Consider the following 25,861-nt stretch of genomic DNA (forward strand, 5'->3'; position numbering starts at 1 on the left):
TCCACGGGGAGTAGTGATTCATGCATCGACGGGACAACGCGGCGGCCATCGCCATGCGTCGCAGGCAGCCGCCGCGTCCACGTTCGCCTCCGGCATCGCTGCCGCCCGCCGCCGTGGAGACGAGCCCGTTAACGCGAGGAACGACAACTAGTGGGGCGCGGAGGATTTATGTGGACCGTTGGATCACTTCTGCTCGGTCCAGATTGACCCCGATCCGGCTGGTAGAAACCCAGCGCTACGCCGCGGGGCGTCTACCAGCTCCCGGTTCCGGGAGCCATGTCGGCCCGCGCCACGGCCGGCGGCGAGGGCGAGGACGGCCGCCACAGGACCCTCGCCAAGGTCTCCCTCTCGTCGGTCTCGGCCGCCGCGGCGGAGGCCGCCACCTTCCCCGTCGACGCCGTCAAGACGCGGCTCCAGCTCCACCGCAGCCCCGGGGGCGGCGTCATCCGCGTCGCCGGCGAGCTCGTCCGCGACGGCGGGATGTACCGAGGCCTATCCCCAGCCGTATTGCTCTTGTACACCCCGCTCGCATCGTCGGCTACGAGCACTTCCGGTCCACCCTCGCAAGCGGGGACCGGGAGGTGGGCCTTCTCGAGAAGGCGCTCGCTGGGGGAGTCTCCGGCGTTGCCGCACAGGTAAAATTTTCTTCGTCATAAATCACTTTTTCTATCCATTAGATCAGCATCCATTCAATTAACCCATTGATCTAAATGCGAATACGATGGTCACAAAAGGTAACTTAGGGGGGGGGGGGGGGCGGGATCAGGCGAGTTATGAATAATAAACTTGAAATTCTAGGTGAGATTTGTAGATAGGTTGTGATGTCCTCACTCACAGTGTGAGTAGTGAGAACTTCTTTAGGGGTAGTAGGTCTTAAAACTTCGAATTGTACTTGGAGAGTTGGCAAAATGTTGATTCAAACTATGCTTGATTCACATGCTTCTGTTTACTTTCAAGCTATTCATTTCAAACAATGCTAAGCATCATCATTTTCCCTGTTGCCTACCTATTAAATTATACAAGGACACGCATCTTAGCCCAGAAAAAGAGAGGCACTTTTAAGTGATCTCTGTCATTGAGTCATCATCAGCCTCCGTATGGAAGTATTGTGGATGCAAAGCAGCACACCTCAGTCTGGATATGTTGTTCGGCTGTTCATGGCACAATGAGTCGATGACCACATCGAGCAGTAGCAGCAGCGAGAAGCCAGCAACTTCAGAATATGCTCCATGCCATCTATATGCACTTGTGTTTAAACCCCATACCATGACCATTTGCTTCCAACACCCTTTGGTCTGGCAGCTGACAGGGCCATCTTGGCAAAGGTACTTTAATCAGATCCTTCGGTACTGCTGACAAGGCCTTGATGGACTGTGAGATCTAGATGAAGACTTGTAGAAAGCAGTAAGGTGCAGGGTGTCAGGATCTAGATCCAGACTTGTACAGATGTACCTCAACGTGACTGGAGGGTAGCAAATATAGCGTTGGACGGGGAGATACTGGAGCAACTGGTGATGCCCATGATGGTGATGAAGATGGTTTGACAAAATATAGAAAGATGACTTGATTAGCACTCTCATTCAGGCCTAGATTAGCCCTCACTACTAGGTTTACCAATGGAACAGGAAATCAATATAGACATCCCAAATAGATCCTGGGATTAGTTTTTTTTTTCAATGGTTGAATAGGAATGAATAGGCCTGCATATGTTGATTGGCCCTATTAAAAGAGATCATTGCTGAGCAACAGAAACCATCCGGATACTCATTTTTGTGTGATAAAATGACATTTGTGGAAAAAGGATGTTCTACTATCAGTATTGATACTATCTGACTGCTGAAGTAAAATTAGGATAGTTGAAAAGTTGCTAGCTAGTACAATTTATTTGCCCATTGTATTGCTATGTAACACCATAGGTAATTTTGTTCCTGCTATTCTGCAGTGCAGGTGGTGTCAAGCCCTGCTGATCTCATAAAGGTTAGGATGCAAGCAGACAGCAGACTGTTGGGCTAAGGTATTCAACCATGGTACACTGGAATCGCAGATGCCTTCGCGAAAATCATACGAGCTGAGAGCTTTCTAGGAGTTTGGTTCTTGTCAACATGGGTGAATTGACATGCTATGATCAGGCAAAGCATCTCATCATCCGCAAGCAGATTTGTGATGATAATCTGTATGCTCACACATTGGCCTCTGTCGCCTCTGGACTGTCTGCAACAACCTTGAGATGCCCAGCGGATGTAATCAAAACTAGGATGATGAACCAGGGCAAGGACGGAAAGTTCTATACAGGAATTCTTACGATTGTTTGGTCAAGACCGTCAGGCATGAGGGCGTAACAACATTGTGGAAGGGTTTCTTGCCTACATGGGCGAGGCTCGCCCGTGGCAGTTTGTCTTCTGGGTTTCCTACAAGAAATTGCGCCGAGTGTCAGGTATTTCATCATTCTGATAATGATGGGTGATTTTTCATACGAGAGGCTTTTAGATCACAGAAATTTACACTTCTGCACCTTCATTGTGGTTTCATATACGATATAGGTTCATGCCTATTCACTTGACCATGGGCTTTATCCTTTACTGACTCTCAGGGAAATTGGGGATGAAATTGGTATGCTTCACATTGTATGTTGACAATTTACAAAACATCTTATAAATGCAAACAACTTGCGTTTCTTAATGCTGCTACTTATTCACTTTACAACATTGTTTGCTCAAGCTCATCTTTTTTTTTCTTTTTTTCTTTTTTTTGGCATACATTGCTGACTTGCAAATTTGTGGTGACTGGTGAGCAATAACCCCACGTGAGAAATTATATCCTCCAAATTCTGCCATATGTGTTTACTCGTCACCTTTAATCACAGTATAATGAGAAACACATGAACGTATGATGTATGGAACGCCATAACAGTAGCTCACTCCACCAACTGAACACCCTGCGGGAAGTCCTCGCAGTGCCGGATGTGCCGGACCATCCTGACGGTGTCACCACTGGCCTTCGCCCGGCAGTCGTAGTTCGGCGGCGCGTGGAACCACGGCTCGATGGTGAGGGCCAGCTGGCACAGCGTGGCGGGCGCCTTCCCGCGGACGGGGCCCATGAGCACCCACGGCCTCAGCCCAGCCAGCCCCTGGCTGACGTACCCCAACGTTGAGACAGCGGTGGTGCAGCACCATCTCCGCGAGCGCCTTCTGGTTCTGCTGCCGGTCACCGAAGTGTTGCCGTTGCGCGCCAGGTGTGTCGGCTGGAACACGCTCACCGCACACCGCCCCGTGCTCATGGTACAGGTCCCTGTCACGTCCGGTTTTTCAAAAGAACAATCAGACGTATTCCACATATATATCAGGATCAGTTTCATCATACATACGGTGATATATCTGTGATATACAGTTCTATATCGAACAAAAACAACTTTATTGAAACAATTACCAGAATTTTGAATAGCAACGGAAGAACTCAAGAAAACTCCAACAAAAGCTTTAGGGCACACCACAAGCAATCGACTGGGGGCAACGCGACCTAGGACGCTCCATCTTCATTGTAGTCTTCAGCTTCATTGATCTCTGTGTAGTCTTCTCCAACTGAGCAGCATTTATTTTTGGAAATAGCAAGTGTGAGTACATATCGTACTCCGCAAGTGTAGAAAAATATGACATGAGGGCTTAAGTCAAGAAAAAAGTTAAACACTTGTTTACTGCACTAAGCATCATTAACCTACAACTCCCAGAATCAGGCATCCTATTTACTAGGTATGAAGACATAACTTAAACAAGAAGAACAGCTCATCGGATTCCATCCGACTACCAGGCTCACTAGATATTCCATATCCGGCTACCATAACTCACCAGATAATCTCATTACCTGGTTACCCGACCATCCATACCAGAATCATAATCCCAACTAATCAAGAAGAAGTCCAAGCCGCTCTTGACCGTGAGCACGGTTGATCGATCAGTTTTACACTCTGCAGAGTTTGCACACTTTACCCACGAGTCGTGATTCCCGTTTTGTTTCACACTTCCGGGGTGTAGAGCCGGGGTCTCACTACAAGGACTTTACAAAGCGCCTCCAAATCCATATGCACCCACTAAGATTTCACCACTAACAGCGATTTCATCCACTACAGAGGCCCCCTCTTGTGCCACTTAACCGTCCATTGGTGCGTACAGAATCTGAAGGGCACTAATTACTTAGCCAGGCCGTACCCATATAGGCCTCATAGTTGTGCTGTTATGCCGGGTTACAGGCTTCAAGAACCGGTCCTTAAGACCCCACACAGGAACAGACACATTCCTAACGTGCGGCACAACACATGCGCCTTCATGCACCATCCACATAACAACCACCCTGTTAGGATCTCTATTCCATGTTGCTACGGAAGGTTATCATACCCAATTCATGTTACATAATCGTTAGTCAAGTTTAAATTCTAACCCAACCCGGACAGCGGCTAGCATATCTACCATTTTCTTCCCATGACTCATCAATGGCGACAAGGATATTCAGACAAAAGCTAGTAAACCCTATTCATAGGTTTTCAATTTAGACAAACATGCAATGAAAGATAAACAACTAGCATAAATTCTTAAAAATAGGTGCAAGATGTTCAAGGACACTTGCCTTCTTCCGAAGTGCTGCTCAGTGTTGTCGAAATCTTGATCTTGAAGTCACTCGAACTGTTCCAGAACATCATTGACTAATCGCAGGAACTTCCGACAAATAACACAAAAGAAATACTAAGAACAGTGCACCAAACAGAAGCAATGTGCTATAAAAAGCCTACTAACGGAAAGTACTCGCTGCTACGATCGCGGGAGCGCGAGAATCGTCTAAAATGGAGCTCGTATGAAAAAGTTATGAGGGTTTAAAGCTACAAGGGCTTTTCTGAAAAAGAATAAGGGCTAATTTGTAAAATAGAAAATTCTAGGGGCTGATTTGTAAAAGTCCAGGGACCTATTTGCAATTAACTAAAAGTTCAGGGGGCTAAAAGTAAAATAACAGGGCTGTCAGGGGATATTTTGTGAAATCATAAAATTATAGGGACCTAATTGCAAAAGTACATATTTAAAAGAATTAACAGATTTATTTTTTATTAGAAAACCCTATTTATGACGTCAGCATGACATCATCACGCTGACGTGGACGCTGACCGGCTCGTCTCGGCTGACGCAGCTAACACGTGAGCGACACATGGCGCTGACGTGGCTCTCATAAGCTGATTGGGTTAAAGAGGACACGTGGCTTGATCTGAATGGCTAGCGAAGAGGTATTTTGCAATCTAATCGTGGCCGTTGCTGCAAGATCGGATGGCTCACCTTGAGTCTTCCTCCTCTGGTCGGCGGCGCGGGGCTCAGTGCGGTGGTGCTTGGCCAGAGAGTCACCGGAGTTGAGCTCCGGTGGCCGGACTTCGACGGCGAGCGGCGGAACGCGGAGAGGAGACGACGGTGAACCCGTTTGAGGGGCAAGTTCGCGTCGGGGGGGGGGGGGTCTCCAACGGCTCGGCGACGGCGGCAACCTTCGGGGAAGGTTCGGCGACGGAGTGAAGGCGCTATGGGGGAGTAAACTCGATGAGATTTGGGGCTTTGAGCGCGGTGTGGTGAGAGGAGGTCCGTCCGAGGGTTTGATTTGGATTATATAGACGGGAGGAGCGGTTGCGGAGAGGGGCGCGGTGTGAAGATCGTGCGGCGGCTTTTTCGGCGACAGTTGCGGCACGACGTGGGCAGAGAGAAGAGATGGAGGGGGAAAACGGGCGTCACAGTCCCTGAGCCTCTCGGAGTATTCGCTGTACAGGGACGCGAAGATAACCGCCTTGCGTTTCGCTGGCTGGCCGCCGTGGAAGCCCCCGGCGGTGCCCGCGGGCACGGCAACGCCGGGCAGGATGTTCTCGCGCGTGCGCGCACGAGAGGATCTAGCCGTAAAGCTCGTCGGTGGAGATGGGCGCCCGCTTGAACTTGCGCGCCTGGATGCCCACGCGCTCGTCTGCCTTGGCGAAGTACGACCCATGGTAGCTCGTCACCATGCCCCACACCGTGTTGCTCGGGTGGAAGAGGTAACGACCGAGGTGGTGGAACACGGCGGCGCGACGCGGGAACATGCGCACGAGCTCCCGCTCGTGCCGCGGGATCAGGAACAGGCTCGGTGTGAAATAGTTATCCGCCTGTAACACGAGCCATGGCACGCGCTGCAGCTCGCCCTGCACATCGTCGCAGAAGAAGAGCCGGTCGTGCGCCTTGTAGCTGTGCAGCAGGTGCACGTACAGCAGCAGCACGGGGGCGCCTCGCCACGGCTCAGCGTGTTGCCGAGGCTCTCGTCGGTGTGGACGGTGAGCCGCTCATGGATGGGGAAGTCCTTCTGCGGCAGGATCCACATGGTGCCCGGGAACGGCTCGCAGAAGAGGTCGTTGCCGCTGCTGTGGAGGACGAGCACGCGGTGAGTGAGGAGCGCGTAGAAGAAGGCGGAGGTGATGGAGAGAATGCGGTTGCCGAGGCCCGTGGTCGGGGTCCACACGACGTAGCTGCATCCGGAGGAGGAGGGAACGGAGGCGTTGGGCGGCGCGCGCATAGGCGGGGTGCCGGGACCGCAAAGGCTGTGGAGGGACTCGTAGCGGCGGAGAGCGGAGATGAGGTGGGGCGAGAGAGCGTGCAGCGACGGCCGGCGGTAGAGCGCGGCGCGGTAGCGGCTGAGGCAGGTGCGGCCGTCGAAGTCTGGCGAGAGGAGGCCACCCAAGAGGAGGCGTTGGGCGGCGCGCGCATAGGCGGGGTGCCGGGACCGCAGAGGCTGTGGAGGGACTCGTAGCGGCAGAGAGCGGAGATGAGGTGGGGGGAGAGAGCGTGCAGCGCCGGCCGGCGGTAGAGCGCGGCGCGGTAGCGGCTGAGGCAGGTGCGGCCGTCGAAGTCTGGCGAGAGGAGGCCACCCAAGAGCCGGTCACGGGGATCCGGCACCGTCGCCAACGGATCTGCGCCTTGCTCGGACCCTACCAGGGGCAGATCTGCATGCACGTAGCTTAGGAACTGGAAGTGCACAACACGTGTGAATACGATGAGTGCATCTATACACGTTACGCGGGAATATCAGGTACATACCGGCGTTGACCACTATTACATAAATAATTTAGTAGAACACCCTAAGTACAGAACGGTCTATGTACTTGTCTATGTAAATATTATCGTAAATAGTTCCAAACTAAAATGAGGAACAATCTCGAGTTGGTGTGACATTATATTTTAGTACAGATAATTCCTATTTGAAATAGTTTGATATGTACTAAAATTCATAGTACAGAAAGTTTCAAACTGGAATCGTCGATTCATATTTGAAGCTGCGTGTACTAATACTAATAGTGTAGACCTATGATTCAAAAAGCTAGGAATGAGAATCTAAAAATCGGATTCCTCAACCACAGGTTGTCTGTTGTCCGACGATCAGTATCTCACCAGTGGAGGTCAATGATTTCATCATCGACACCATGGAGAGCTTTGTAGAACGAAGGACCTCGTTCTTCTGCCGTAACTATGCAAAACATTAGATGCTAGTTTGTATGTTTTTTTACATAATTAACACTATATATACTTCGACCTTAGGGAGTACGACCCATAGAGGTATTCAAATTTAACAGATTTGTTGACAAGAGCGTTCGCAAAGTATGTTTCAAAGGGCAGGCTTGTATGAAGAGAAAAACTCGATACGACCCACCAACATAAGTTCTCAATAATAATTCCTCTGTCGTACATAAATCGTTATTGTAATATGTATTCTGTAGAACTAAATTTACCATGTACGTAAACAAATTTATATAGTGCCATAAGCAGCCACCGAACAACAACCTATGAGGATATTATATTGCTCAATATATGATGAAAATCGTTGGCTCTAGTTCAATAGGATATCTGCCGATTAGTGTTATTATAGTATATTAAAATACATTTTTCATTATTATATTTTTATTGAGTCTAACTATTTTAATTTCATTTTATAGACATAATTTTTCTACAAATACGCTTGACATGGATGTAATCACGAGTATTCAAATGCGACCCATCCATTTCATACTTGCACAGATTATAAAGGAGATTGATAAATTTCATGAGCACAATAACTTTAAGGCATAATGACGTAGTGAGTGCATTTTATTTTTGTTTATAACACTGTGATATTGTGACATATGCTCATTTTTTTTACAGAAAATGACAAATATGAAGGTCAATTGCGTTGTGAAGCCTCCATACGAGGTGGCAGAGGCGTGGATGGTGGGAGCAGCCAAGGATCTAACTGTTTGTGACTTAGTGAGTTTGTGAATGACTTTGATCTGTTGAATAGTGATCAAAATAATGACTTAGTGAGTTTGTGAATGAGTTTATGACTTTTGTATGATCTCTTGAATAAAGTCTTCTGTGTATGTATGAATGAGTTTGTGCTGGATTGCTTCTGATGTTTGAAGGAACATTTTGATATGTTGTGTATATGCTATGTTGGATTGTTGTATAAACTTAATAATATATAAATTCAGTACTATATAAATAATTAGTATAAGTAGTTATTCACATAGATCTATATGTACAAATGAATATACGAACAATTTAGAATCATCTGTGTTAATCTAATAGTACAACGGTTCTAATTTAAAACTAATGTAATAGTGCAACGGTTTTAAACTACAGTCGGTTAAAAAAACATCTTACACGGGCTTTCCAAACTGTTTTGTACAAATGTTCCTGTAGTACTGTAGAACCGCGCGGACACCAGCCGAGACCCAGGTGTCAGCGCCGCTGGAGGGCGTCCACCGGGGGCCGAAGAGGACGGCCAGGAGCAGCACGGCCATCACGCCAACCGTGATCACCACCACCGTCCGCCGCACCGCCGACGAGTGTCCGGGTCTGATCTTGCTCGGCAGCCGCCGTGCTGCCGTGCGAGGACACGACGGGCGGGAATGGGATCCAAGCCTCTTTGCATCCATCACTGCCGACAAGCTAGGAACGTACGTTGCTGGCTACTAGGAGGGAAGGGGACTGGGTTTTTTTCTTCTTTTTGACGGGAAGTGCACTCAAAGTGCAGCTTGCTTATTACATTACGGATTTGCAGGGTCAATGCTTCGATTGTGCCAAAGTCCATCGGCTAAAACTAGCATGGCAGCAATGGTCTCAGAGAAAGTAGCAGCAGCATCACATGAAACTATGCAAGGCGGCACAAAGCAAAAATTCCCAAGCACCATGCATATTTACATTATACACTCGTCAAAAGCTGCATTGCCCAGGATCATAGCGGTTTGCAAAAATCACCTTAAATGCTAATTACAGAGTTGGATCATGAGAAGATAGGGCGAGATTCTACAAGTTACCGGGCTACTTTGACCTTTAATTTGAGGTCTGCCCTAACGAATTATAGGATCTCATACCTAGCCCTAGTCGACAATTACAAAGTCGCGGCTATTTGTCACACCTCTATACGACGAATAATTTATATGCTTATTGCCGGTTGTGGACAATCTTTTACTAACGAGCTCTTGGTCTGTATGTTCCACTGCCAGAAGCCCCACTGAAGATGTTGGTATCAATAGGCGAATTGCTTCCTACACTTCGGTACTGTATAACCTCTTCAACATAAACATAGGCATAGGCACCTGCCAACAGCTGGCTTATTCCATGTTATAGATCCCATCCAATTGCATGATAATCCATGTAACCAAGAAGTTCTGCAAGAATCCCAAATGCCAGAAACGCATTAACCCTGAGGGACGTTAGTTGGTTGCTTCAAAATGACTCTTGGCCTTGGTCACTATTCGCTTGACCCGCTATTTCTTGACGAGGAATCTGCGGATACGGGAATAGTAATACAAACATGCCAACGGAATTGATAGACAGTATGGGGGAAAAAAAAACTGGAAGTCTGGAACAAGGTAATACCTCGTGAGTGACGCTTTCCCTCCATTGCCTCTTTCTTCTCCTGGCAACTGTGACAAAGGAAAGGACCATCCCAGGGACGCAGCTTTCCTGGTTTTGACACACCCTCGTGTATGGATATCCCCTGACCAGACTCTAACTCAATTTGACAAATTGCACATGCAAAGAGTTTGAACATATTCCGGATTGGATACTCAGAATCTAGCCTGCATTCACCGGAAATCAAATGTCAGACATGGCACCATGATCTAAAATTTTGGATGCTTCTGAGCCTCCCAACTCCACGTGATGTTTTGAGAAGACAAGCTTGACAAAATCGCCATGACCAATAGTTACTTCTTAATGAGCTAGTATTGTTGCCAATCAAACTTCAAACATCTATTTTTATTTCATCTAAAAAAACATCTATTTGTATTTTTCTTTCATTTATTAATCTTGGGGAATTCAAAAAAGAAAATACATGGAGACACTACAAAAGCAGTCAAAGCTATGACTTAGATTGAGAAGTGTGGGAGGAAGACTGTCTGCTTGATGACATGTTAGCATAACAGTGTGTACTAGTGTAGCACCCAAAGGCCCAAATTGTAACACTACCTGTCTTTAGCGATTTGGCCCAAAAGTACAACACCCTGGTTTCTTTGAATAGTTTTTACAGGTGTTATATACTTCACAACCACATCCATTATGCTCTATCAGGAACTAAACTTTATAGTCGAGGTATGGCATCCACCATTATCAAATAATTTAACATAGTTTATATATCAGCACATACAATTTCTGCATTCAGAAGAGATCCCTTCAGTTGAACATGACAAGGTGTTCTATGAAAAGGTAAAAACTCCAGGCTCAAATGGCATCACACAAATAACAACAAATACCAAATCCTTTTGCCTAACTACAGGCATATTAGCACCAGTAGTGAAAAGTGCTCCCCAAATGATAGTCCATTCAATAATTGGAAAGCTTAAGGCTGTAACATAATTATTGGCAAACTATCGTGCATCTGTTATTAAGATGGGGTAAGGGTACAGACCTCCTTGAAAGGGACGGGCATCCGTCCTCATAGACCTCCTCCACCAAACCTGGCTCAGAGCAATTTTCCTTATCAGGAAGAGATAATGAGTCAGATGTCATTTTCCTGAAAAAGAAATTTTTAAGAAGGCCAAGGCCTTTTCCTGGCGTTCTTGGAGATTCTATAGTGCATTTTAGTTTTTCTGGTGGTATTATGTCAATGACAATACAAGTTGTATCATCTCTCAATCCTTTTGATTCCACAGCTTCCTGCAAAGAGTGCACCAGTAAGGAACAGTATATTTTGAGGATTTCAGGATACATGTTAAAAGGGGCGGAGTGGGGTACTATACTTTGACAATTTGATCCGCTGCAGCCTCTGGAGGAAGTCCTCGTGCACAACTAAAAGCCATTTCCGCAGTCAAAGCATCCCAAACACCGTCACTTGAAATAATAAGCCGACCTCCAGCACTAGACAGCTTCAGCAAGCATTACAAGACAGTATTATTTTTCAAAATATGGTCAAAATTATAACGGACAAAGTATTACTTTGCGGAAGATCACAGAACTACTGAATAATCCTCAGAAAGAAAACATAATTACAGACCTACAACAATGAACAAACTTTGGAAACAAAGAAAATGAGAATGAAACAACCAGCGGTCAGTTTATAAATAATTCAAGATATCTAGCTTGACAAAATGAGCTAGCATCTGAATATGGTTGTAGTCTTGTAGAGAATCTAAAGATACATGAAAATGTTCAGTTTGACCTCGAACTCTAGCAAATTTACAAGGAAGATCTCACAACAACAACAAAAATACAGATGATAAAGATAATAAGAATATCAAAACAGCAGAATTTCTGGTACTTGAATCTGCTATCACTATGTTAAGCAGAATTTGGTTTTCTCCAGAAATGGTGTGAAGATACTTTTAGGGCAGTTTACCTTAATCTGCTTCACATGGGGGACAGGGATGATAAATTCACCTACATCCTGATCACCGATCGATCTTGATAGACATAAACCACCTGGCCAACATCTAAGGGGGCCAATCTGGATGGATAAAAACAGAATCAACAAAAAGGCATGAGTCAGACCTACAAATCAAATGATGCTACTGTAAAGGAAAACCTATGGAAGATATCCAATATATAAAGGTATGGAAATGTGCAAGAGGATACTCATAGGTAGGTCGATTTATTAGACACATGAATTCAGATAATAATTAAAAATAGGATGGATAGTAGTTGCAGAAGTATAGATTTGTCGGTCAATCCAAGAACTGCATCCAGCTACCATCCAGCACAAAATGAAGCCCCACTGACCCAATGAAAATTGTAAATGTTGAATAGCTCGCTATGCGCCAAATCAGTCGCTATCAGATAGCAAACTGCTCAAGGCTACAACTTTAAGAAACATATAGAGTATTGCACCGAAAAACTTCAGCAATAGAAAGTTCTCTTGGCTGTTTTTCAAAAAGAAAGCTCTTTGGACGCCAACGGCGTAAATTAGATGGAAAACTTGGGTGACCACAAAAGGCAAAGAGCAAACCTCAGCTCCACCGACAACATTTAGCCTTCCAACTTCACCTCCACATTCCGTTACACGTGCAACCCTGTGAATCAAGGCCAACAAGTGATAAGAGCCAAGCATACCATTGACAAGAGAATAGCAGTAAACTGTGTGAGAAAGCAATCAACAGTAAACTGTGTGAGAAAGCAATCTTACTCCTCTTCACTAGCATCAAAACGGTGGTCAGCTGACAAATAGTAGATGGAACCCTCGGCTTCAAGGACACAACGTGAATCGCCAACTGAGGCAACAGTTACAACGGTCCCATCAATTATGACTAGGGTCACGGTTGTCCCCGAGGAATGAGCTGAAAGATACACAATTTAGTGCACCAAACCATGCACACACTCATTTCGAATCACCTAGAGATGCCAGGTTGAGTAACAGATGTGGTAGGTACTGAAGTAGTAGCACTGCGTAGTACAGTACTTGGTAGGAAGGCCTTCAATCGATTATTTCCATGTATGGAAAAAACAATTTACCTCTTGTTTGGAAATCCTTATCAGTCTTGACGAATCCGGCGACGAGCGCCCTTGGGAGCGCGGCGAGCCACTCGTCCCTGCTCAGATCGGCAGGGACGCAGCTGAGCACATTGGTGAGGAGGTTCTCCTTGGCGTAGACCGCGGCAGCGCTCCCGTTGTGTCCGTCGAACAGCTGCGACCAAACGAAACACCCTTCTCAGAATCTGGCGCCCCGGCAGAGCAGGTCGCGGAGAGGAGGCAAACCGAAGCATAGCATTGCGAAAAATCGAGGCGGCGAGCGGATCGGGAACGGCGCTTACGGCGAAGGAGGAGAAGGATGTGGACGGCGCGCCGGGTTGGCGCTCGCAGCCGGGCTTGAGGAGCGCGAAGTCCTCGCCCTTCTTGGCCCGACCGGCCTGCCCCGCCGCGACCCGGGGCTGCTCGGCTCCCGCCGCCGCGGACCGCTCCGCCGATGCCTCCCGCCGCAGCAGGTCCCCGAGCGCCACGCTCCCGGGCCGCCTCCCGCTCGCCGCCGCGCCCTGCGACGCCGACATCCTTGGTCACAGTCAGATCCCAGCCGCAGCGGCAGCGGCAGCAGATCGGGCGCGGGCGCGCAGCATCGCCACTCGCGCTGGCGCTGGCCTGGTCTGGTCGGGGAGCACGCACTCGCCCCCCCCCCCCCCCCCTTTCCACCTGCTGCTGCCGCCTCGCCTCGCCTCGCCTCGCCTTTTTGGGGTTTGGCCGGGACCCGGCCCCGCTCGGCGCGTTGCTGTAGCTTTGCGGGATGAGAGAGGAGAGAGGCCAATCCAGCGACCCGTCGTCACATGGGGCGCGCGGTACAAGACGCGCAAATCCAGCCCGCTCCCACGCGCGCCGGCCTGGCCTCGCCGCGCCTCGGGTAAATCCTCTCCCGCAAAAGTGGCAGGGTGGCGCGCACTAATAACTGAGCCGCGCGCGGGCGCGGGCGCGTGCGTTTTTAACGGCCGCGGCAGCCGGCAGGTAGGTCAGGTGGGGAAGGACGACGGGGTGCGTGCTGGTTGGTTGGGTGTGGGAGCACAGTTGTCTTGGAGGCGGTCGTCGCCGCAGACGAGGTCCGGCTTTTTTTAAGAAATATTTTATTTATTTTTATTCTACGAGTAGTAATTTCGTATTGAGAATGATAAATGGGCTCTTCTAAATCTATAATAATAAATCTAAGAAATAGAAATTTCGCATTGAGAATGATAAATAAACTCTCCTAAATCTATAATAGCTAAGCTTATAATAATGAATCTAATGATAAATTTCCACTCTATTAGATAGCAAATGATAAAGAATCAAATGCCCCATTTTTTTATGGCTCTCAACTAGAGTTGACGAGTCCACTAGTCCAGGTCTTCTCACGAGAAGAAACGTTATTGGCCTTACAAATTCTCAGTTGGCACTTGGTAATCTAGCGTCTATCCTAAAAAAAAAGATCTATCTATCCACATCCGCCATTATCTACTCATCACTCGAGTAGTTTTGATATCTGGTCCAATTTAGATAGAGCTCATGAGTCTATGAGTGTATATATTTAGTACTAGCTTATTAGTTGAGTAAGAGTGGAGTAAATTTATAAGGTTATTGGAGTCCATGCCATGAACCCCATATTAATACGTTTATATGAAGCAAGGACAGAAGCGAGAGTAGATTGGTTTGAGTGTATGGTCTACTCAATGTGTGAGTAACCCTAGTCCAGTTTAAACTCTAGGTTGTTACAAATAGTATTATAGCCTATTGTTATGGTTACACAAGCGCGTGCCGATCAGACGTGTGTTAAGAGTGAACGTTTCTGATCATTTATCTAGTTATACATATGTTGATGCGACGAGAACATCGGGTTTTTTGAGTGGCCCATATTTAGTACAACATTCCTAGTTGAGGAAGAATGAAACCAATTTAATCTATGGCACTAACCCTGGATTAACCTTTTACATGATCTAGTCATGCAATCTTGTTTTTTAATGAACCTTTATATGATTTTGAATCCAACAAGAAAGTGTGTTATGTTATATTACATGTTTGTGACTAGTACAGCATAGTAAAATAACAAAGGGTTGGGCTTTTTTTAATAAAAAAAAAAGATGTGATGATGAGAAAGAGAATAGAGCCGGAAAAGGTCGAGCTCAGCTCTTTTTTTCCCTTTCCCTGATGGTCCAAGGCTGAAAGCAAAGGGTAATTGAGAAGAGCTTTCTTTTCCGTTTTCCTTTTGTATTCGAGTGGATGCAACCAAGGAAGTGACCATCTGGTTTTGCTGGTTCGTTATTGACCCGTCCTTGCTTCTTGCTTCGCGTCAACCTGGAGATCGATGCGAGCTGCCTCATGGCTCCAGATTTTTTTAATAATATTATTTTATTGGAAAATTAAAAAATTAATAGTTAAATTCACAAAATTATTAGAATAGAGACATGTCGGTACTCCATATACCGATTTCCTATGTGGCAATAGACCTTGGGATTTGTCGGTATTTTACGTACCGATAGTTGATGAGTCCGTTTAATGGGAGGTGCCATGTTGGCATCAGAGGACTCTGAGAACTTCAATATGATTCTATCGTGGTGATCAAAGGCTAGATGTTTCGTAACAAGATGCATCTCCAGCATGCAATAAAGAAATGATGCTTCTTGAAGAAGAGGGGCTTTAAGGTGGTTATTTCCAATCATCGGACATATGACATAAAATGTTTAGTTGAAATTTGCACACGACGAGTCCATAGATTCTTGCCGAGATGTGACACTGTATGGGCAGCATTTATTATTGTGCCGTATACTTGCAATTTGAGCCGACCTCTATGCGCACACAGAGACATGACCGCTGATTTTGTTGCAAATATTATGTATATAGAGATTGTGAAGAAGAGTAGTATGTCACTATTTGGAATTATGCATGCTATCGACAACAGATTTAAGTAAGAGATTTCATATGACATGGCTTGAGGAGCGGAATACAAGATATTGGAGAAGAGGTTTGACACATATAATGACTCATATTACAATCTACATTCATTGCTAGAGGTTATTCAGAGGAGAAACCTAGGCACCTGCATCGTTACTCATGATTTTGTCAATTAAGATGGAGATCGAGTCCTTCAGCGAGTGTTCTGCTCATTCGGCAGTAAGATCAAGGCATTTCGATATTGTCGACTAGTGATGTGCATAGCCGTGACATTCCTCACATGCAAATACAGGGGACAAATATTCACAGCTATCGAGATAGATGGTGAAAACCAGGTTATGCCTTTAGTTTTTGCATTCGTCGAACACATGTCTACGGATAGTTAGTTGTGATTCCTGCAGTGGGTTAAGAGAGGTATTGTTAGTAACAAACTAAATGTGTGTGTTCTCCATGATCGCCATGCAGGCATGTTAAATGCTATCAACACATTGCAGAGTGGTGCGGATGGGATTATCGTGGCTAGATTTGTATAGCCGTTGGTGCATCGCCATCTTGGAGCAAACTTCTACAAACAATTTAGGAGCATCAGGTTGATTGTGACGCCCGTTTCCTTTCTCAATCGGGTCAGCCTAATTTCTCCATACGCGTGGCCTAGCTCAGCCTGCTACTCTCGATCCCCTCTTCCTCTCGCTAACACGTGAGCCCTATCTATCATCCCCCTCCTCCCATTGCATGCACAACAGTCGGCCAAAACCGCCACCCCTACGTCCATCGCACCCCACGACCCTGAATCCACAATTGCCGCCCTCCCTCGTGCCTATAAAGCCACCCAATCCCACCGCTCTCTCTTTTTCCCTCAACCTGCCGCCCGAGCTCGCCGTCATTGTTGCCACCCGAAGCTTAGCCACTTGAAGATCGCCGTAGTCGAACCCTTCCCGGCGCACCTGAGGCTACCCTCGGCTTTGCAGGAGCACAAGGAGGCTTCCTCGACCCCCAGATTCCTCCCTCCGCAGCCAGAACCACCTCCTTGCCAAGCTCGGTGAGTCTCGTTGCCTCTTCATTGTCTTTGGCTTTCCCTATTATGTCTCGAGGTTCATTGACCCTCTCTTCAACTTCGTAGGAGCTCTAGCGAGCTCTACCAACCCTCAACTTTGCTTCTCCGTCGTCGTAGCCGAGTCCCCGCCGAGCTCCGACCTCACCGCCACCATCTCGCCATTGCCAACCACCGCTGAGACGTCTCTAGCCGCCGTGAAGCCCTCAGTGAGAATCCCCGTCACCATCTCGTGCTTTTATGCCATTCCCCGTCGACTTTAGTAGGCCGTAGCTCGTTATCGTGCGTCACCGGGGAGAACCGAGGCGGCACCGCTGTCCTTCAGTCACCGTAAGCCACTGATCCCCCCAATCTCCGTGAGCTGTTCGATCTAAAACCTAAGGCCGAGATTGCTTATCCATGGTGTAGTCGGTCCACCATGGACCAGTGGACCAAGTCCACTACTGTTGGTGACATGGGAACCAGGGGTCTCCGAGTCCCGAGACCAGGACAGCAGAATGCCACATGGCGTCATCCCTCGAGGACTACCTCCCCGAGGCCCGAGAAGACCCAGTTCCGGGAGGGGTGCTCAGGGCCATGAATAGTGGTCCCCGAGTACCCGAGTTCCCTGAGGACCCGAGAAGGCAGTTCCAGGAAAGGGTGCTCGGGGCCATGAATAGTGGTCCCCGAGTACATGAGTTCCCCGAGGACCCGAGAAGGCAGTTCCGGGAGAGGGCGCTCGGGGCCATGAACAGTGGTCCCCGAGTACCCAAGCTCCCCGAGGACCCGAGAAAACACAGTTTCGGGAGAGGACGCTTGGGGCCGAACAATGGTCCCCGAGTACCCGTAGTTCCCCGAGGACCGAGAAGAGACGTATCCGAGAGAGGGCGCTGAGGGCTATGAACAGTAGTCCCCGAGCACCCAGAGTTCCCTAAGGACCTGAGAAGCCCCTTGCCGGTGGACCCCACAAGGGCTCAGCGGTGAGGTGTCAACTGGTGAGAGGCCTGATGCTGCATTTAAGAGTGAGCATGACCTATCACTTCCAACCACTCCCCCCATGCCTGTTGCCAGACCCTGCCACCGCCTGGCAGGGAGGCGTGGGGATATTTAATGCGACGGGTCCCATCGTGCGTCATCCTGCATGGCTTGGAGATATCATCGCTGGGCTCAAGGCATATCGCCTGCCGCCCTGCTGTGTCAAGCCTGCTCTGACCGGATGGGCACACGGGGTTGCTCGGTGGCTGCCCGGTGGGCCCCCTCTGCTGCACCCGCTAAAAGGTGGCGTGATGGGTGACAGGACCGGTCGGGGACACATTTTCAACCCACTGTAACATCAAACTGCAGCCCCATGATAGTTGCTTTCCATTTATGGCTCATAGGGACTCGTGCCCTCCTTTCTAGGCACGCCAAGCCTCCCCGATGGGATAAATGGGGGAGGGCACCCCGAAGAAGAACAAGTTCAACAGACGTCTTAGAAAACCGAAGCTGAAGCTCAAACACAAGTCTGAGAAGCCGAGCAGAGGTTCACCAAGACCGGAGCTCTAGACTTAGACAGAAAACCTTGTAACACAAGAGATCTAGAGAAAGGTATTCCCAGAGCATTAATAGCATACACACAGGAGTAGGGTATTACGCAACGTGCAGCCCGAACCTGTCTAAAATCCCTCGAGCATTTACTCCCATTAGCAGTCGATCGTCCGTCCAACCTACATCTCATATACTCGCATTAAATTCACGTACGAGGTAGATTCAGAATCATCCCCCCCGGTCGAATCTCAAAGAGGGTCCCTCAGGATCCCCGCTTGAGGAGTTCATCCTCCGACAACTATGCTGGTCCATAGTTCTAGTCAGCAGCCATGGAGACGTCACGTTAGCACCCTGAGCCCAGTCAGTATTTTCAGTCGGCGATGACGTTAGCAGTATGCAATAATTAGGGTTTTTAGTACAAAAATAAACCATATTATTATCTGAAATTAGGTCTTTTATTATTATCAGTACTGTTATTTTACATTTACCCCTGAAAGTTTTATAGATTTACATATAGTTCCCTAAACTTTTGCAAATAAGTCCATGAAACTTTTTTGTTTTACCAAATAGTCCCTAGTCTTTTACAGAAAGACTCCTGTAACTTCAAACCTCTATAATTTTTTCATACGAGCTCCGTTTTAGACGATTCTTGCACTCATGCGATCGTAGTAATTAGTACTTTCCGTTAGTAGGCTTTTTATAGTGCTTTGATACTGTTTGGTGTACTATTCTTAGATTTTTGGTGTTCGTGAATGCAATAGGAGACGAGCAGTTTGTGAACCTACAAGATCAGACTTTTGAAGAGTTTGAGTAACCCGCTGCTGAATGCAGGTGTCCTTGATCATATTGACCATATTGTAGAAAAGTGTGTCTTTCACTTTTAGTTTCATGCTTGTCAATATGAATCACATTGCTAGGGTTTAATAGATTCTTCTATGATTATCCTTGTCGCTTGTGTTGTAGCTTGGGTGTCAAGGGTAGAGATGCTTAATCGTGTTGTCAAGTTAGATGGTTTAAATGTTAATCTGTTAAATGGTCTATGCAACATGAACCGGTTTGGATAATCTTTTGTAGCAACATGTATCATAGGGATCTAGACAGGTTGGTTTGGTTGGTATGATTGTTGTGTGCGCATTGGGTGATGTGTGAGTACCTGCTTTAGATCCTAAGGACTGGTTCATGGACATGTAACTTGGCACAATAGTGCGACCACGAGGTTTATATGGATACGGCTTGACCAATTAATTAGATGTTCTCCTTATTTTGTGCGCACCAATTGACGGTAGAGTGGCACGAGACGAGGCCTCTGCAGTGGATGGAATCTCTATTAGCGGTGAAACCTTAGTGGGTGTACATAGATTTGGATGCACTTTGTAAAGGTCTTGTAGGGAGACCCCGTCTCTACACCTTGGAAGTGTGAAGCAACACAAGAATCACGACTTGTGGGTAAAGTGTGCAACCTCTACAAAGTGTAAAACTAATATATCCGCCGTGCTCACAGTCAAGAGCGGGTTTGGACTTCTTCGTGATTAGAGCAATATCTTGGATGGTTGGCTCTGGTAGTCGGGTGGTGGTAACCTGATGAGTTGGTAGCTAGGTTGTGGGATACCTGGTGAGTTGGTAGTCGGATGGAATCAGATGAGCTGTTTGCCTTAATGTTAGTGTCATCACACATAGTAAATAGGTCTGTTAAGTCTTTTTGAATCCTAGTTTAGGATGATATAGATGTAGTAAACCCGAGTTAAACCTTTCTTGTCTCAAACCCTCATGCCATACCTTTCCACACTTGTGGAGTACTCTATGTACTCACTCTTATTTTCTCCTAACCACTTGTTTCTACTCAGAGGGCGAAGACTTTGAGGATCTCCTGGACGATGGAGCTGAGCTCTAAGAGGAGGAAGACTTCAACCCGAAGATGATGGTCTAGGCTGGCGCTCCCCTGGACAACACATGTGGATTGATAGAAAACTCGCTACCATTGGTTTATCTTAGTGTTTTTCTTTAAGACCTACAAGTCCTTTTGTATTGAACCTTATCGTTATGTAATAGCAATGTAATGATTTTACTTATGACGTCACCGCATGTATGGAAACTTGTTCTTTTGAAATCGGTTGTGACATTGATGGATCTTTTTAAGAAGTCATGTAAACAAAAATAAAGGAGGAAGTTTGATGCTCTATGGGAAGAGGTAGATAGACTAACTGGTAGGCATATGGATAAAGTTTTGAAGAAGCCAGTTGTACCAAGGGAGGAGGTGCCTGAAGGCTTAGAGCCTTTACCACTTGAACCACAGAGTGTGACCAGAAGAAGTAAGGGTGGAAGGATAGTTAAGTGTTTCTCCAACTGGATCAGACACGAACTATTAGAGAAATGAGCACTCATTACGGACACCGATGGTTCACGTTATGGAATTATGACAACTAACCTCACCGATGTTTATAATTGGGTAATGAAGGAGAATATGTCACTGCTATTGGTGGCAATTGTGGAGGGAGTCCCTCGTGAAACACAACGGTATCTTTGAGAGTGTTACAGCAAGGCTGTGAACATATGGGCAACCTATAAAGGGTGTACACGGAGAAGATAATACCTTATATGGATGAGAAGAGTGGGAAGGGTCAGTCCCACAGGGTTCATGTTGTTGGTAATCGTCAGCACGTGTTCGATGTGACGTTGCATGACAAAGGCGAACTCAGTATCGAAAGGCAAGGAATTACAATAGAATGTAGGTCGTGGCCAGTGGGCAACAAGTGCGAGTGCACATACAACAAACCATCACTGTTGTAATTTCCTTGCTCTCATGTGGTACCTTGTTGCGTGAAGGTCAACATAGAGTCAGAGTTTTTTTGTGTTGTCATACTACCGCAAGGAAGCCGTAGAAAGTACTTGGACCGGCGAGTTGCTTGGGCAGTGGGCGGTAAAGGACTTCACGAAGCTGCCTGAAAATGGTCCATCTTGGATTCCAGATCCAAACAGCAAGGCTGACACAAAATGGGTGACGCATGACTCATCGTATCAGAAATGATATGGACGATGCTGAGGGAGCATGAGCGTTTAAGGAGTGCCTAGTATGTGAAGGTCTGCATTAGAGGGGGCAATGCGATCTGTATCTAGTGGACACTCTGGCATCAGGCGAGCAGGTGAGGCATATCTCAGTCCGCAAGTCGACAAAGAAGAAGAACCCCTCAAACGAGACTCATATTTGAAGCATAGTGAGACTATTTTCATGTTGTAGTACAAATTGGATGGTGCTCTAAGTTTGTAATATTTACCAGACTATGCGTTTAACTCTTGTAATATTGGCACATTGTTCTATTATGTAATATTGATACAACCTGAGTATGTGTTGCAATATTTGGATAATCTGAGTATGTGTTGTAATATTTGAATCATGTTGTAATTTTTTAAACATGTTGTATTATGTATTATTTGGAGTACCAGACAACCTAAGTATGTGATGTAATATTTTGACCATGTAGTATTTGGATCATGTTGTATTATGTTTTATTCGAACTACCGGATAACCTAAGTATGTGGTGTAATATTTGGATCATGTTGTATTATGTAATATTGAGACTATTTTACTATTTGTTGTAATATTAAAAACTATTGTAATTATTCATAATTTGGTTTACATAATTTGTTTTACTATATGATGTTTCCAAACAAGCTGCTATGTTTCTTGTAATAATGTGTTTGATTTATGAATTATTCTTTAAGTTTTATTTCATTCGTGCTTAATTTATATTTTGCATGGTCTATGTTGCATTACTATGTGCTTATCATATTCATTATGTTATGCAGTAAATCTTTTTTGCTTCTAGGTATGGAGCTCATCGCTCCGGTGATCGATGCAACGTATCAAACACACTTGGAGGGCATCGAGTTGTACCCCAACTTGTGCCTACGAACTCCAGACCACTTTTGGAGGCTTGACTAGCATTGGATCTCAAGGTAGTAAGTTCATTCATTGTATGTTTGTTATTCTAAATCCCTCGATATTTTACTATCATTCTTTTTTTTCATAGGTTGAGAGCCTCGGGTCCCCTTCTGGCGGCTTCAACAGTTCTAGGTGGACCACCTCACACCTAAGTCAGAGGACTGAAGAGTGCGATGAGACCTGGAGGTGTACCTCATGTGGCTGTTCGGTTGGGTCCTCTTCACCAACATACAACACGACACATTCAACAAGTGATTCATCTTCTTCGCCCAGTAGATTAGGGGTGGGTCCTTGGAGCAGGTCCCACAGCATTTGAGGCTCTACGGTTCTTGTGTAGACGTACCGGACGTTGTACGAGGCCTGTTGCAAGAGCAGTCCCTCTACGTCGATCACAGATTGTTCATTGCTCCTGAACCTGTAGTCGTACGAGTGCTTCGACATAGGCCGCTTGTAGCTGAGGTCATAGTACAACTACGACGGTTCTTTCTACTTTCCCGATGAGTTTGGCCTGCAGGATGCAATGGACGACCCTTTGATGGGTTCACTCTGATGCAAGCGCAACGTAAGGAATACAAGTTAACACTTTTCTTTAAGTACCATTCTTTCATTACCCTTATACGTCTAACACTTTACTTTTTCATGCATCCGAGGTGGGCGATGACGATGACACGCACTTTGTACCATCAATTCATTTCTGTATTCAACTAGTTGCAAATGGACAAGGTGCGGTGGACATCGTACGACCATGAGGCAGTCTCTACGCGCACGCCTCTTGGCCTCTCCAAGTTGTGCCACAGGGACCAGGCTCTGTGCCTTACAAGGTGGTGGCTGATCTTCGATGTCACAGTCGAGCCTAACTACTCGAATAGAGTCTACAAGCAGTTCGGGTACCACCAATACCTCCCCTTGCAGCAGTGACTAATGGACAACACCCACTTGTAAGTATTTCTTGTTACATGTGCTTTACTAATCATGCTTTTAGTTCCATAATCATAACTTTGTCTTGCATGATGACGAGGAAGGGTTAGAGCATTGCGTAAGATGCAACCTTGACGGTTAAGATGCAACCGTGGGTGGAGCAGTGGGTAGACGTGGTTGCAGACGTCCACGTCCCCAGTGGCCCTTACGACCCATCGACGTAGGACACATACTTGCGCTGGTTCCATGCAGGATGGGTTAGGTGCATCCTAGTGCCTTCAGAGGCACCGTAGCATGACCCGAAGATCACTGACACTTTCGCTATGGTGTTGGCGGTAGAGTACCATGGCATGGTACGTGAGGCTTGTTATATTGTATTAACTTGCATTCATATATTAAATGTGTTGTCTCATGTATTGCAGTCGAACACATGCAGGGACGTCGGCATGGAGCTACTAGACTTTGTGGACCGCTAGGAGTCGATCCCACCTCGGATTGACCCGACAGAGCTAATAGTAGGTCTGCATCGACTCACACGACATTTCCTTGATGGGTTTTGACGTGCTTTGTGCTAGAGGTTACCAGACATCATCGAGCCTAGAACACACATGAGGTCTCCGGCACACACTCAGGCTACGACACCACGCTTCTACATGGAAGTACCATGCAATAGTTCCAGGATCCTTCAACATTGCATCTAGCTCAATGCACTCCCTATTGGACGACTGGTTCATCGTTACACCCGACAAGGAGAGGCCTTCATAGACAACGGGGGCACCTCTACCGACGCAACCGTTACAGCCCAACCCTAGCACTCCTGGAGACGCTGCACGGCCTCGTCACCCTTTGCGCGAGACCCTATCATACTCGTTCGACTAAGTGCATCACAAAGCAGCTGGCCAGCGTAGGTAGCCAGGTGTTCCCAACAAGCGCGCTCGTGGCCATAGGACGCCCCTTGATTGCGCCATTAGATAGTGCTTAAACATGTTTATGTCATTTATATTATATGCTTGTCATATCATGTAGGATGTTTATGTCGCTCCTATGTTATCATCCATGTTTTATTACATGTGTTCTCGTTCCATCCCAAAACATAACATCGTGCAATCATATCCGCTTCCATACCGTATCAGTGTGTCATCCTGTCAGGCAATAAATCGTTCACTTGCTACTTTCCAAATAAAAACCCTACGTATGACACCCTACTACTATTACGCTTGCAACCAAAATATAATGATACATGACAGGGTACAATTTATTCAATTACAAACAACATGACACAAAGAAATATAATATAAGGCTAAGGCAACATATCGGGAAACATTGGTTCTAGTCATACTGACTTAGAATGAACTGCGAAGACTCTCCTGACTCACAGCATCCTCTATCACCATAGTGCACCGGTGGTGGTGGCGGAGGAGGAGAAGGAGGAAACTTTTGGTGACACGAGCATGGGCACCAGGGATTGAGGCATACAATAGGATTGTCGATGTGGATGACCATCTTATCCTCCTCTGGAGGGATTGGAATAGCATCAACCTCACACTGCAAGTCAAAGATATGGTCTTGCATGTGATGGATGTACTCCTGGATGTTCTGTTCAACGGGAGGATCGACCCATCTCGTATAGTGGTAGCTCTCGTCGTCCTCTGACTCCTGCACGTATATAGAAATTAAAGATTATAATGTCCTACAATACGATACTGAACTTGTTGGCAATCTCACCCTTCTAAGAGGACATCGAAAGAATTGACGATCTCTGTTAATGCTACCGCCATACATCTGCACAATGCAGTCATATCCATTGGAGCGCTTCGGTCGCTCCTCTTTTAGGTGGTCGTAAGTCCTCAAATGATGAGGTGGCCGAAACTCACTCATCCTCCTCAAATGATGAGGTGGCCGAAACTCACTCATCCCCTGCAAAGGGAAGTTCTCGAGTGGCTCCTCGTATGCACTAGGACCAAAGAAATCTAGCCATATCACCGGTGTCCTCCCTACGCTAGTAGACCTTCTTGCTATCCCTCTCCCACCTCTAGCAGCCATTGTTTCGTTATGCCTATGATTCCAACTATGCGAACCCTTTTAGAGATGCACTACCACAAATTAGCCTTTTCAGACGTAGACTTTTCATAAGTAGGCTTTGCAAATGTAGCATTTTTAGAAGTAGACTTTTCAGATGTAGTCTTTTCAGACTTAGGTTTTCAAGCAAAATTTCTATGGACTTAGTCCATGAACCAGCACTGATTTTCTGTATAAATAGTAGGCCAAGAGGAACTCGTCCCAACAAACCAAAGCCTTCTCCTCTTACCAAAATGACCTCTGATCCTCACACGAAGAAGTCAATGCCAGATCTTTTGCCTGCTAGGTCAAAGTTCCGATGTGCTGGTGTGGAGACCTGTATACGGTTAGGAAGTCTAACGACTTCTCAGACACTTATGGCAGGAAGTTCTTCATGTGGTCCAACTATGAGTACGACCCACCAGAGGGCAGCATCCGTGGTGGATACCACAACCAGGTACTCACATATTGCAGAACTAAAATACAACTATCTGTCGTTTACCACTTACAAAATTTTCCTTCTTTGGTAGT

At 46.5% G+C, this 25,861-nt stretch overlaps 1 protein-coding gene and 2 pseudogenes across 2 annotated transcripts; 1 reads left to right on the top strand and 2 right to left on the bottom strand.

Moving 5' to 3' along the window:
- Positions 1 to 51: 51 nt before the first annotated feature.
- Positions 52 to 2,679, top strand: LOC133924318 (mitochondrial uncoupling protein 3-like; annotated as a pseudogene).
- Positions 2,680 to 2,914: 235 nt separating this feature from the next.
- Positions 2,915 to 9,017, bottom strand: LOC133925505 (probable fucosyltransferase 7; annotated as a pseudogene).
- Positions 9,018 to 9,168: 151 nt separating this feature from the next.
- LOC133924317 (probable protein phosphatase 2C 40) lies at positions 9,169 to 13,618 on the bottom strand. 2 transcript variants are annotated; one of them, XM_062369793.1, is made up of 9 exons: positions 13,262 to 13,618; positions 12,963 to 13,134; positions 12,637 to 12,787; positions 12,460 to 12,523; positions 11,854 to 11,961; positions 11,258 to 11,383; positions 10,927 to 11,174; positions 9,897 to 10,099; positions 9,169 to 9,685 (listed from the first exon to the last, which is right to left on the bottom strand). In XM_062369793.1, exons 1-9 carry the CDS (start codon positions 13,493 to 13,495, stop codon positions 9,639 to 9,641), a joined length of 1,353 nt encoding a protein of 450 aa, XP_062225777.1. In that variant the 5' UTR covers positions 13,496 to 13,618; the 3' UTR covers positions 9,169 to 9,638. The 2 variants fall into 2 exon arrangements, with proteins under 2 accessions (XP_062225777.1, XP_062225778.1); XM_062369794.1 differs by having other exon boundaries at positions 9,169 to 9,803.
- Positions 13,619 to 25,861: the final 12,243 nt, after the last annotated feature.

This window comes from Phragmites australis, chromosome 7, assembly GCF_958298935.1.
Source record: "Phragmites australis chromosome 7, lpPhrAust1.1, whole genome shotgun sequence".
NCBI lineage: Eukaryota > Viridiplantae > Streptophyta > Magnoliopsida > Poales > Poaceae > Phragmites > Phragmites australis.